Raw genomic sequence first — 13,150 nt, 5'->3', positions numbered from 1 at the left:
TAAAGTACTTAAATAAATGTGATGAAATTAAGTTGATTTTCTTACTTTTTCAAATAAGAATTCATCATTGATTTTTCAAAAGATTGTTATTTAATTAATTTAAAATTAGACACTTAAATTAATTAAAGTAATCACTCAATTAAACTCAACAATTTAAAAATATTAACACAAATATTTTAAAATATATTTGTCCAAATTATCTTTTAAAAAAAAGATTACTGCATTATCAAAACTCTCTCAATTAAAAGAGATAGATAAAATTGTATAGGCCATTTTGTCAGTTTTTCTCCATTTCTCATTTTTTTTATACTCTTTATGTTATTATGTGATATTTGACTTAAGTTTTTCTGACTTTAATTATTTGTTAATTTTAGCTTAATTTTAAAGATATCATACAATTTTAATTAATTTATTTTCACATTTTTATAAGCTTATCTTTTACTACAGCTGTACTAATTCACGTCAGAAAATCTAAAACACATTTATACAACTAAACATTATTTTTAACATAATTTTCTAATTGTAAAATAATATTTTAAGTACAAAAACTAATTAGAAAAAAAAAAGTAAACGCTAAATGAAGACATAATTTTACACTTATCATTCACCCAAATTCTTGGTCATAACAAGGCTATATAAAAATCGTATTACTATTGGTAAGAATTTTATAACTATCAAGATATTCCTTTTAAAATATTCATCTGGAAACGATATCAAGATATTAATCAGAATTTTATAACTATCAATATATTGGTCAGAACTTTATAACTATCAAGATATTCATTTACAATATTTAAATATATTATCCTTGTTAGTGACTTTTTTTTTATCCTTTTTAGTGCCTTTTTTCGGATGACCACCGCTAATGTTTCTTCAAACCGCTGTCTGCTGGAAATATCCAGTGAAAATATTAATGAACTCGTATTGCCTTTAATCCCACCAAATATAATTATTAATTTAAATGCTTTTTAATACCTAAATAAAATGTTAATTACATGAGTAGATTTCGAATAATCTCAGAATGCTGGAACATTCTTAATCTTTTAAGAAACAATATTTTCCGAAGCATTTTTGGGTTAAACTTTCCCACGATCATTCTCAAAAGCGTGAAATTGCTATATTATAATACAAATAAAACATTATCACTTTTCATTTTCGAGTAGTTAATACAAATATTTTCTAATGCTTAATGACTCCCCGAATTCCAAAATCTTTGAGCCGTAAAAAATTCAGTGGACAATAAAAGTAATAATTTACGGAAAAGAGTTCAAAATATTATGTGGTAGTCAACTTAAAAAAAGAATATAAGATTTTCAGCAGCATGTAATCACACCAAGGCAATGTAATTCTTGGTAAATTCTTAAATCCAAGACATACCAACTTAAAATAACATTGATCAATTGACGTATTAGTATTCATAATGGACTCTCTTCGTAAGGCCACGAAGGAAACGAGTAAGAGCCTTCTTAGCACCAAGTGTTGCTGTTTCTATTTTTTTCTCCTCTTCTTCATTATCAGCCTTCATCTCTTGAGTAATGTGCACTCTACGTACAAGCTTTCGCAACTCCTGTTAAACATATTCATTATACGTATAGACAACATAAAATGAAGGTTCTTTTCAAAAGGTCTATTATACTTTTTGTATAGAATATACAGTGTTTCATTTGAAAACTGACACAGGCATCATCCTCAAGTTTTAGGTTGGTTGATTTGAAATAAGCTCTAGAAATTAATTCCCATACCATGTTAAGATAATGTATGAGTTACACAGATTTACACTTTTCGACCTAGTAAAGAGTCTACCTGGCGATCAAATTCAACTCCTTGGACTGAATAAATTTCATTGGTGATTTCAATGTCCTTGCTGATCAAACCATCAAACCACCTTGTCACCTGACCATCGTGCCAATTGGATTCCTGATAAAATGCTCCAAAAATAAGGATACACCTCAAGGAAATAATAATTATTACATCATGAGTAAATATATCAGACAGATTTAGCAAACAACGCCCTAATGAGAGAGAGTGAGATTAAGGTGTGGTATTAACTTAGTAGAGTCGTGTGTAGTCTGTATATAGTTCAAGTATGAATGTTGAATGCATACCTCCTGGTCCTCCTCTGATTCAGATTCAACCAAGTCATCTTCATCATCATCATCATCTTCAGGGTCATCAGACCCTAAGCCAGTTAAAGCTTGCAACTCTTTGTGATCTGAATCTTTCGTAGCTTTAATTAATCGATCCATTAACTCAGGATCCACATCCCGTAGCAATTTCCCTGAGACAATTTATGTATGAAGAACATGAATCTGCACTGCAGGATATACATAATGTCAAATCAACTTACCACATATATATCAATTAGCAATTGTACAGTAATCTACCCCAATTGGCGCGAAATGATACGTTAACAAAGTAACTAACAAGAAAAAATCGATTCATAACTAATGCAAAACAAAATGGAAAGAGCAGAAAAAACACATCTGTAATCCAAAAAAATATGATCATGGTTTGAATGTTTGTTATCATCGTAAATGCATAATGCATTGAACCCAATATAATTGAAATGCTCTGGAAGCAATTAATTACCGATATAATTGAACTGCCTCCGCCTTCCTTCCCGGACATCAGGTCCCAGTCTCTGTGGCAAAACAACAAACACTTTCTCTTCAACAATAGACTAATCCACAAGAACAATTATACAACCTGTTAAATAGATACATAAGATATTCCCATTGTCATGAATATGGTACAAAAGAAAAGAAAAAAGCACCTTAACGAGCATAACAGCTTCGAACACAACTTGGTCCAAGGAAGCGACCCTGCATCAACCCAACATTTTGAGCAAAGGTGGGAACTTTGCGAAGCGGGCATTGAGGAAAAGGAAGAGGGTATAACGGGAAATGAAAAGAGCGACCGAAAACCTAAGGATGCGTTTGATTTGTGGAGCGGAGAAGGAAGCCAAGTCCATCCCCCACTTGACAGCGCGCTTGGCTTCTCGCTTCAGCTCGTTCCGGCTCTTCTTGCCCTCTAGATCCGTGTCAGAGGTGGATGGTAGTGGAGAGTTGGGTGTTCGAAGTTTAGGACGAGACGAAGCGAGTGTGGCAAACGAGAACCGGTGAGAAATTGGTGGTGTTTTAGATGTCCTGGGATGAGGTGGTGGAGGAGAAAGAAGGTGGATGTGGTGGTGGTGGTGATGGTGGTGGTGGCGGTGGAGGAGGAGGGGAAGGGTGACACAAGTGCGATGGTGGTGGAACCATGGCCACTGTCTTAGGGGCCTTACCACTTGGTGGGTCATGTGTCTGAAGGTTATGTTATGTCTTGTGAAAATGGTCACACTTGATGAAGCTGTTCTCCTTCAATGGAAGTGGTATTTCAGGCCTAACAATGAATATTTCATTTATTAAAATTAATCATCATTTTAATAAAATATACCAATTTCATTTGCAGAAAATACGACCTGACAAATAAATATTGGTCTAATTAGGTGGAAAAAAATAAAATTAAATAGTCAGAACAATTAAGTAAATTAAAAAATATTAAACTTTGAGATATTTAAAAATGAAATTATTACACTAAACCATCTCATGAGCAATAGATATTGTTCATTTTAGGATTTCAAGCTTCATTATAATTTTATTTTAAAAAATTCATAACAATATTATCTTTAAGAAAAAAGTGTAAAATTATATGAAATATTATTATTTTGGAAAATCACATAATTTCATCTTTAAAAAAGATGTAAAAATATTTAGCTCATCTTTATCAATATATAAAAAATAACATTATACGAAATATTTTTATGAATTTAAGTCAAATTTTTTATTCTTCACATTATTCCAAATGCAATATTTAGTAATAAAAATTATAAAAAAACTAGTCTAATATATTTATTTTTTTCTACTTAATTCTTCCAAAAGGAAAAGTATATTTAAAAATAAAAATATAGTTTTATTAATTGTAAGTAGGCATAAAACAAAACAAAAAATTGTAATGTAATTGTATCATTTCCCCTTCCATAAGTGGTGAAACGCAAATAGTGATGGCGTTTGAAGAGGTGTGAGTTGTTAAATCAAAAGCAATAAAACCCTTCCTTCAGATTTGACTCTCCGGCGCTGTCCTCGTCCGCATTGAACAGGCGATTCTCATTCCTACAGTTCTTGGTATCTCTCATCTTCCCATTTCTCTCCATCTTATTCATTCTTGAGCATAATTTTTTAAATTCATTCTATAAACTACTCAGTAATTTGACCTAATTGAATCCTTTTTATTATAATACAACATTCTCTCCCACAATCAACATCGATTCTCTCTCCTTCTATCTTTAATTCCAGTTCTTGATATATCTCAGCTTCCTAATTCTCTCCATCTCATTCTTTCTTTAGTGTAATTATTGAAATTCATTCTATAAACTACACTTAGTAATTTGACCTAATTGAATCCCTTTTTATTATTATACAACATTCTTTGTTCCATCATTTTATTGATTGGCTGAATCTAGACAGTTACTCCTATGTTTTTTTATTTATTTAATTTTTTAATGGATGCGAACGGTGTGTTGCCTGTTTGTACAGTAGACATTGCACACTAAAACGGGAAGTAAATAAATGAAAGGATAGGAGAAGAGAAGAAATCATGCTTTTGTATTGGCAAATGTTTGATTAGATCTTCGTAGTCATACCTTTGTTTTGCTCTTTACAGAGAAGAATTAGAGGGAGTTTCTGCTTACCCTCTCAGTGGTTTAGTGAATCTGTTGTGATCAGGGTTTATGACTTTGTTTGGTTAGAGAAACCGTTGTCAAGGATCTCGAAAATCTAAAACTGATAAAATGATTGAAAGAGTAGCACATAATTTTTCGGGGATTATTACTAAATTATTGTCATGTTTGGATTTCCCTTTTAGGAGAAGAAAGCATGAAAAAACATGAAGAAAAACTAAGTTTAAGTTATACATAAACTATCTCTAGTGGATGAAATTCAATTCATTTGTTCATCTTATTTTATTTTTTATAAGATGACTGGAGGTTATGAAAATGTTTGTCCAAACAGTATATAAACAATTCATCATTTTGATAGCCATCAATAACAGACTCAGAGGTCTCGTAGAACTGTTACACTGTACTCCGTGATGTAGTGGGTGATTGCTGACCTTTGTTTCTTCTTTCCTGTGAGTGGAATAACTGTATGATGCAATGGGATGTTATTGAATATGTAGGAGGGCTCATGGTCATGAGTCTTTTTCTGAGAAACCACCTTACTTTCACGTCTTACTTTGGCGGGTTTTAATATTAAATATATATTTGCATTTTACATACATAGTTATTATATTTCTGTTGTGTTGAAGTCATCTTACAATTTGTAATGACAAATCAGAAGTAGCACCGGTATTGTATGGCTTCCTTCAGAGCATTTTGGAACAGTCCAATGGGTCCCAAAACTACACACTTTTGGGGACCTGTTGCCAACTGGGGATTTGTGGCAGCTGTGAGTTTCACTCATATGATCATATGTTTATATTGTTGAAGAAATTCATTTATTCACTCGACTAGTTATTTGTAACACATTGGTCTTAATCTTTGAATTGTAAACTAATCTTTGTTAAAAGGGATTAGCTGACATGAAGAAACCTCCAGAAATGATCTCTGGCAACATGACAGGAGGTTTATCTATCATCTCTGTCCCACAAAATCTTGAAACCTTTTCCCAGTCGGTTGCTTATTGCATCTATTGTTTGTTGTTAATGCTGCAGCAATGTGTATCTATTCAGCATTGTTCATGAGATTTGCATGGATGGTACAGCCACGCAATTATCTACTTTTTGTTTGTCATGCCTCAAATGAAACTGTTCAACTTTATCAATTCTCTCGATGGGCAAGGGCAGAGGGGTAAGCAGCTTGCATATTAGCGAAACTAAATTACTATGTTTTTATTCTATTCTATTATTTGCTGCCCTCTGCAATTACAAATGCTATTTTAACTTGTATTTGTTATGCATTCCTCTTGTATTTTTATAGATCGTCACCAGGGACTCTCTTTGGGTGTGGTGTTTGTAAAAGCTTCTTCAATTAACAAGCTCTACTAGGAAATTAGGCCTAATATTAATTGGCCATACTTTGTGCAATGAAAATATTTGAAAATGACCATGCTCTTGATTTATTATGATTTATTACGACTTCAATCTCTACTTGAATAGTGTGAACTCCTAGAAATACTCTGACCTATGAAGCTCGGACACACTTCACAAATGGTGTGTCCTTGTGTTCGACTGGTATCGAACACCCTGGATACGACACTTTTATGACACGTACCAGTGAATTGTCCACTTCAAACTCCAATGGAAAAACAATAATTTTCTTAAAATCCATGAATTTGTAAATTTATTGCATAAATTTCTATTATGATTATCTAAATAAAGAACAAATATCATATGATTACTATTTTTCACTTTTTGGATATTGGACAGGTAAATTAGATTCATTTTTATATTAGATGACAATATGTTTAGATTATTATATTTGATTATCTTTGTTTATAGATGATTTTTTAGTATATAAATATTGCTTGTTAAATTAAATAATTCATAATATTTACTATATGCATTTGTGTTCTTATATTCTACATTTGGAACTACACGTGTCGAATCGTTTGTGTCCGAATCCATGTTACATAGACGTTGATACACATCACCAGTATTTCTTACTACGTAGAGCTCGTGTATTTTAGTGGGAGTCACGTAAGTTTTGTCTAATCCTAATGTAAGAAGAGTGTGATTAAGAATATCTCTTTCTCTGTAATTGTTTATGTAATGTGGGGTGCTCCTTTTCGCAATATTTGAACCGGTCTTTTATTCATTGTCATATATTTATTTTTAGCTCAATGGACTGCTGGATATACTGTTTACTGATGAAGTTTGCATTTTCTTTTTAAGGAATCTGTCTGATAAGAAGGAGGAAACTTCATCTCAGTAACATGATGATAACACTTTCCTCGGTGTAGTGATTTAAAAGATTTTGCATTTGAACTTGTCGACGTTTGAATAAGTGATCAGTGGTGGTAAGAAGGGCCTTGTGGAAACTGCTAAGGATTCTGGCCTAGTTCAGCAGAAGTCTAAATTATTTGAAGGCGTATGGGTGGGTTTTATATGTCTTACATATTGACTGACCCATGAATGTTTAATCTTAAAGCATAAACAAAGATTTGTCTATTTCCGAAATTCATTTCAATTACAAACTACTAACTTGAAGTTGAGTGTTGAAGATTGTACTGTGACATTTCTTTTGTTAATGTTCTTGAGATAAAAATAATTTCATACAGAAAATTAAGTTTAATTTTTAAATTAACTTTGAATAAATCAATATAAGAACTTTTATTAATTAGTTTTAATTTATAAAGAAATTTGTTTGATTTTTTTCTTATGTTTTCTTGTTTTAGAAAAAAAGTTAAACCTATACAGTAGTCACATGTTTTTTCCTAAGTATATCTAATAAAAGTGTCATAAGTTAAGATTTAGGTTCTATAAGACACGGTTAGACATGGAATTTAGATTCTGCATCTTAAATAGGACCTTCAATTATAATAATAAAATGTTCTCACGACCTTCAGTTATAACAGTAAAATGTTATTTGGAAAAGTTAAAGAAGAATAAAGAAAAAGAAAAAAAACTCTTAAAATATGAGTCTTGTAAGAGTTATTCTTGAAATTGATGTAATAAATTCTGATTCAGGTTTAGCAAGAAAATCTTGTCACTTCATCAAATAAATATAAAAATTTTGGTTTAGTTGTTGGAGTTGGAAAATCAGATTAAGCCATGAGTGATAAACGGATTCTATTTCCCTGATTGTAGTGATACTTTTGTTGCAGTTGGAGTAAGGGATGGTGGTTGTTTCTTTTGAAATGGCATCTACAACTTCACCTCAAAAAAAGGACACTGTCATGTTGCTTAGACAATGTGTCTACACCATTCTCTATTTTCTTGTTTTTGTATTCACTCTAAAAAAGTCCATTATCGTTGTTAAATTATCTTTCTAAGACTAATTTGTAGTTGCACGACAATTTAAAAGTTAATAACATTTTAAATTTATATTATCAGTATTGTTATATTTTAATTAAATTTTAGTATTAATGCGTGTCGGGTTTTAAGCATTTTAATTTATATTATATTACGGAAAAAGGGTCAAGCCTAACTATGATTATAAAAAGAGTCTAATGGTCTCAAATATGTAAATTATTTTATAGTATCAATAGATAATAAATCATAATATTTATCATTTTTAGATATTTTTATTTATTTATTTATTTTTACAGGTATGGTTAAATATCTTTTTAGCTATGTTTGATAGAAAAAAAGAGGTAGGATAGATACAAATATATAACAAGGTAAAAATAAACAAATTTCATTAAAATAAATAAATGGTATAGTGAATATTATTATCTTTAAAATTATTTTTCTCCTAATATTTAAAAAAAAATACATTGATATATAATTTTTTTTCTAAAGCAAGCAAGACACGAACGATAATATTTTTAAATATAGGGACTAGTTTGGTAAAATCAAATGACAAGTAAAAAAAAAAAAAAGAGGCTTTTATCTTTGGAGTACATACATTCAATTGTGAGCAATTTTGTTTTTCTGATCTCTTTAAAGCCAAGAAATTATTCGAATTTGAGAAGAAACTCAGAATTTGTGCAGAAGGGTTTGTGATTGATCAGAGAGTAAGCATGAACAGTTTTCTTTGTTAATAAAAAAAAAGGGTTTATGGAAGAGAGAAACAAAGGGTTTTTGGAAGAGAGAGAGAGAATGGCGGAAAAGAAAAGCGAGGGAGTGGAGAAGGAGACGATGAGTCCATGGGAGCAGCATGCGGCGGTTATCAACCTCCCTCGTTTCGACTACAACGCTCCCTCTTCTCTTCTTCGTAACTCTCACTCTGGATTTCTCATCACTTGCACTCTCAGTTCAGTTACTTCTTCATCATCTTCTTTTTCTCATTCATTCCCTTTTCCCTTTCATTTCTCTCATTTTCTATTTCTCTTTGCAGAGCGAGAGAAGAGCGCCACAAAAGAAGCAATCGCCATCCTTCGTAAGGTCACTTTTACTTCTCTTTCTTCCTGAAAATAACCTCCTACCATAAATATTCCCTTATTTGTTAAAATTAGTGAAAATGGCTTCTTTATTGTCTCATTACCCATATATAATTGTTGTTACAGTTCGTTGAGCCGGGTCATTTTGACTCTTCAAACAACCTTAACGAGAATAGTATTTCCAAGAGACGGAAGTTGATTGATGATGCTGGTGAGGAATGTTTGGATAGCAAGGAAACTGAGTCTGCTACTGCTGACTCTGAAGATGGTATTCAGTTTATCTACTTCTTTTTTCTCAGTTTTGGGAGATGGAATGTTGTTTGATAGGGTTTTATTAAACAGCCAGCCACGTTTTATTGTTTCTGATGGCAGGTAAACTTTCAAGTGCTGTTAAAGCAGGACCAGACAGAGATGGAATAACTGATCTTTCTTTGGTTAAGCTCACAAGGAATGGGTTGATTCTCCTTACCTTTCCCAGTCACACACAACCTGACACAGTTAATATTGTCTCAAATATCATCCAAGCTTTGGAATCCGGGAATGGAAGTTTGTTGGTGTAAGTAAATTTGCTCATTCTTGTGTTACAAATGTTTTGTTTGTTTAGTGTTTTAGCATGGCAATGATGCTAGATGTAGTGTAAACTTGTTCTGTCCCCCATTGCCTTGCTATCAAAGGCAAAGATAAGGGAACTTTGAAATTTTAAGCCATGGATGTTGGTCCTAGAGGGACCTGATTGATAGGAAAGTGGTAATGAAGTTGCTGAACTTGGTAACCAGTCGACCATTTGTGAATCTGACCTATCGGTTGATTAACGAAAAGGAAATAGCTTGATATTTTACATAATGCAGCTTGATGGATGCATTTGACCTTTAATCCTTAGACAGGCCCCTTGCTAAGGTTCTGTAATATTGTGTTGCTTCACTTGCTTGTTCCATTTTCAGTTTCACAACTTCACTTATTTGTGATGTCCTCTTATCATTTAAGTGGCAAATGGATGGTCAAGTACTCAAGTTTTATGTTAGGGCAATCAAGGCGTGGGCATGTCGCAAGGCAGCCAAAGACTTGATGGGACATCACCTACATGATATGATGAGAAAAATTAAAATGTTAAAATAATCAGATTGTTTGGAAGTCACGTTGAAATTCTTGTTGGGGGGAAAAAGTCACCAAAAGAAGTGAATGTCCAATAGGTATAAAATTGGTTAGAATTCGTGGAGGGGTACACATGTCATGCAATAAGGAGGGGGCACATGCCATATGTGATGAGTGGGTGTTGAGTGACATGAAGAAAAAAATAGCATATGGAAGGTGTTGATTGAGATTCTCCGTTAGAATGAATGGAATGCCAGACTGACGAGGAAGGGAACGAAAACTGGGATATGGGGAGTTTTTAATCTGTGGAGATATTTGGTTGAAGGGGTGGGAGGATGGATGTTAGCAATGTGTTTGTGGGTGTATAATGGGGGAGGGCGATATGGAACAGTAGAGCGATATGTGGGTTAATGGGAGGTGGGTATATATAGTGGGGGAAAGGGAAATTGTTGAGGTGGTGGGCAACTTGGCTGAGGAGTTTTGATTTGGTGAGCACGAGCATAGTTGGATGAGGTGAAGGTTGGGACTGGTTGGTCAGAGAAGGCAGCAAGTTGCTCCAACCTTAACCATGGTTGACATCAATGGAGGTGGTGGTCTTCCAAAAAAGCACCATCCAATATAATCCTTTAGCCACTTTAGGCCCAACCGATCAGTATTCCTAAAATTTAGTTCTTATCAGTTGGTAATAGAACTTTCTCACTCGAGGCTAATCAAAAGGGATCGTGCACAGATGGCTCATGTGGATGCCAAGGCCTGTGAAACTTGATCTGATGGTAGAATTTAATTGTAAGGTATTAGACTTGAGTTTAATATTGAAAATATTGGATTGTTATTTGGGGTTTACAAGGCCCCCAGCTGCCCAATTACAATGACTAGTTTTTATGTTGTGGTTTTACCAAGGTTCTTATCTGAAAGAAAACAATATAATCCCCTTTCCCTATAAAACTTTATCTAGACAGATCTGAATAATATTCCTCTCTCCGGATAACTTTCCCTCCTCTTTGATTTTCCCATAAGGTGGGTTTAGGTTTGCAAAAGCGAACTAGTAGCCTATAAATTTGTTAGATTAAAACTATAACTTCAACTTAAAGAATAGTACAATTCTTTGTTATTTGTAAATTGTTCTAAATTCATCCGTTTTTGTTTTTCTCGGCTTTTAGGCTCCCATCTCTGCTAATTTGTTGTTTGTTTCTGTTTATTGAACATTCAAGTTCTAACAACCGCAGAATTAGCTTTAGAATGGCTGATATGTTGATTGATTGCAGATATGGACACGCAAATTCTACCTGTATTCTCTTTTTTTTCATACTTATTGAGTGGACATATGTAGGCTTGTGGATGTATACTATAAAAGCTCTTCTCTCTGATTTCTGTACCTTCATTTTTTTATCTAATAGTGAACATATTTTCTACTGCAGTTGGTGTCATCGCATCTTCCCTATCCAGGCTACCTGCAGTTTGAACGAAAAAGAACTACAAGAAGTAGTATCAATGCTTGTTAAAAAATTTGTAGCTGCTAAACAGGACAAACTACAACGACCTCTAAAGGTCCAATACAGTATTTCCTTTTAACTGAAAATCAGCCTTGCATAAGCTAACGTTGATTTCCATTTTCATCACTTGAGATACACAGATTTTAATTAAAATTTGAATTTCAATAAACCTGAACGAATATTTACCGATTATGTGTCATTGACAACTGAAGCCAGAGCCAAGATTTTGTTTTGATTGTCAAACCAATAATTGCACATACTGGAGCTTTCTCAACTTTCTAATAGAAAAAAACATATTTAGTACAATATAAATATAAAAAGCATGTTTGGGTTGTACAAATAATGAAATATAAACACGGTATGATTTGTAAATGAATTGATTTCTTAAACAAATATAGTCTAAGTAAGTTTCACACAATAATTTCTATATGAATTAGTTATATTCATGTTGATATTTTCAGAGTTAATTTATATTTTGGTAAATTTCATTCTTTAGATGTGATGTACATCGGTTATCAATCTCACATGAAAATAATTATAAACTGCTATTGTAGTTTGCTGTTGGGTTCAACCGAAGAGGAATTGAAGAAACTACATCTGCGAAGGAAAATTCAAATGATTCTAAAGCATTTAGTTTGCTGGACCGTAATAAATGCTTTGGTGTGGTGGCGTCTGCAGTCAATCATGTTGTGGAAGATTCAGTAGTGGATCTCAGGTCTCCAGAGGTAAAAGACGTACTGTTTACCTTGAACTATTTATAGCTGTTGGTATTTTCCTTTATGCAGTTGGTATTTTGTATTTATATATACTCTGAGCATTGATTAGCACTGGCGTTGCAGCTCTCTGTGCTTGTTGAGTTGCTACCCCTTTCTGGAGTACCCAATGGGTCCAGAATAGTCGCAGTCTCTGTTCTCCCCAGCAACCTTGTTAGTACAAAGCCTCGACTATGCATCAAAGCCTTGACTTCCAATACTAAGGAAGCCTCTTTAGCTCCATGAACACTGCGTGGACAATGTTGCTTTGTCAGGTTACACATCCTAGAAGCTATATCTATTGGATTTCGTATGACCCTGCAAATGGAAATGGAAAAACACCAGCTAGAAATAAGAAATAGCTTACCTTTCTAACTTATCACAAGTAAAATCTGTAGTTACCTACTTTTCTCCACTCCTTCCATTTTTGTTGAGCTTATTATATCTTAATATCTCAATATTAAATGTGACCTGCGAAATCAAGTTGAATACGCGTCGTACATATCCAGCTTTATCCGCTACATTTCTTCGTATACTCGCTGGTTTCTGAAGTTTTATGTAGAACACTTGCATTCTTTGTATGGAAAGTACTGCATTAAATTGAGATGTTTTTAATGACAAAAGACAGTGTGGATTAGTTGCAACTGTACCATTTGCATGATGGATGGATGTTTTCATTTTAATGGTTGCTTTTTATGAAGAATATTGCTATTTCCGTTTCGTGCCGATAATTTTC

At 33.1% G+C, this 13,150-nt stretch overlaps 3 protein-coding genes across 4 annotated transcripts; 2 read left to right on the top strand and 1 right to left on the bottom strand.

Annotated features, from left to right (window-relative positions):
- Positions 1-1,252: 1,252 nt before the first annotated feature.
- On the bottom strand, positions 1,253-3,364 carry LOC108325262 (uncharacterized). Its single transcript, XM_017558304.2, has 6 exons — positions 2,925-3,364; positions 2,774-2,822; positions 2,590-2,641; positions 2,106-2,278; positions 1,804-1,917; positions 1,253-1,567 (listed from the first exon to the last, which is right to left on the bottom strand). Exons 1-6 carry the CDS (start codon positions 3,296-3,298, stop codon positions 1,409-1,411), a joined length of 921 nt encoding a protein of 306 aa, XP_017413793.1. The 5' UTR covers positions 3,299-3,364; the 3' UTR covers positions 1,253-1,408.
- Positions 3,365-4,004: 640 nt separating this feature from the next.
- Positions 4,005-7,317, top strand: LOC108325021 (mitochondrial pyruvate carrier 1). Of its 2 annotated transcripts, XM_017557995.2 has the most exons (5): positions 4,006-4,163; positions 5,373-5,483; positions 5,605-5,659; positions 5,749-5,884; positions 6,928-7,317. In XM_017557995.2, the coding sequence occupies exons 2-5, from the start codon at positions 5,391-5,393 to the stop codon at positions 6,965-6,967; spliced, it is 324 nt and encodes a 107-aa protein (XP_017413484.1). In that variant the 5' UTR covers positions 4,006-4,163; positions 5,373-5,390; the 3' UTR covers positions 6,968-7,317. The 2 variants fall into 2 exon arrangements, with proteins under 2 accessions (XP_017413485.1, XP_017413484.1); XM_017557996.2 differs by lacking the exon at positions 6,928-7,317 and having other exon boundaries at positions 4,005-4,163; positions 5,749-5,888.
- A 1,239-nt stretch (positions 7,318-8,556) lies between these two features.
- Positions 8,557-12,897, top strand: LOC108325024 (uncharacterized). The gene is made up of 7 exons (XM_017558000.2): positions 8,557-8,950; positions 9,035-9,081; positions 9,204-9,345; positions 9,450-9,633; positions 11,588-11,717; positions 12,217-12,387; positions 12,502-12,897. Exons 1-7 carry the CDS (start codon positions 8,755-8,757, stop codon positions 12,658-12,660), a joined length of 1,029 nt encoding a protein of 342 aa, XP_017413489.1. The 5' UTR covers positions 8,557-8,754; the 3' UTR covers positions 12,661-12,897.
- Positions 12,898-13,150: the final 253 nt, after the last annotated feature.

This window comes from Vigna angularis, chromosome 3 (genome assembly GCF_016808095.1).
Source record: "Vigna angularis cultivar LongXiaoDou No.4 chromosome 3, ASM1680809v1, whole genome shotgun sequence".
In the NCBI taxonomy this organism is placed as follows: Eukaryota; Viridiplantae; Streptophyta; class Magnoliopsida; order Fabales; family Fabaceae; genus Vigna; species Vigna angularis.
This window is presented reverse-complemented; position numbering and strand designations above follow the sequence as displayed.

Coding starts and splice junctions, on each gene's coding strand:
- LOC108325262 (XM_017558304.2), bottom strand. CDS start 3,298: ATGACCCACCAAGTGGTAAGGCCCCTAAGACAGTGGCCATGGTTCCAC. Junction 2,823..2,924: donor CAAATCAAACGCATCCTTAG/GTTTTCGGTCGC, acceptor GGGTTGATGCAG/GGTCGCTTCCTTGGACCAAG. Junction 1,918..2,105: donor AATCAGAGGAGGACCAGGAG/GTATGCATTCAA, acceptor GCATTTTATCAG/GAATCCAATTGGCACGATGG.
- LOC108325021 (XM_017557995.2), top strand. CDS start 5,391: ATGGCTTCCTTCAGAGCATTTTGGAACAGTCCAATGGGTCCCAAAACT. Junction 5,484..5,604: donor ACTGGGGATTTGTGGCAGCT/GTGAGTTTCACT, acceptor CTTTGTTAAAAG/GGATTAGCTGACATGAAGAA. Junction 5,885..6,927: donor CGATGGGCAAGGGCAGAGGG/GTAAGCAGCTTG, acceptor TTTCTTTTTAAG/GAATCTGTCTGATAAGAAGG.
- LOC108325024 (XM_017558000.2), top strand. CDS start 8,755: ATGGAAGAGAGAAACAAAGGGTTTTTGGAAGAGAGAGAGAGAATGGCG. Junction 8,951..9,034: donor TCTCATCACTTGCACTCTCA/GTTCAGTTACTT, acceptor TTCTCTTTGCAG/AGCGAGAGAAGAGCGCCACA. Junction 9,346..9,449: donor TACTGCTGACTCTGAAGATG/GTATTCAGTTTA, acceptor TTCTGATGGCAG/GTAAACTTTCAAGTGCTGTT.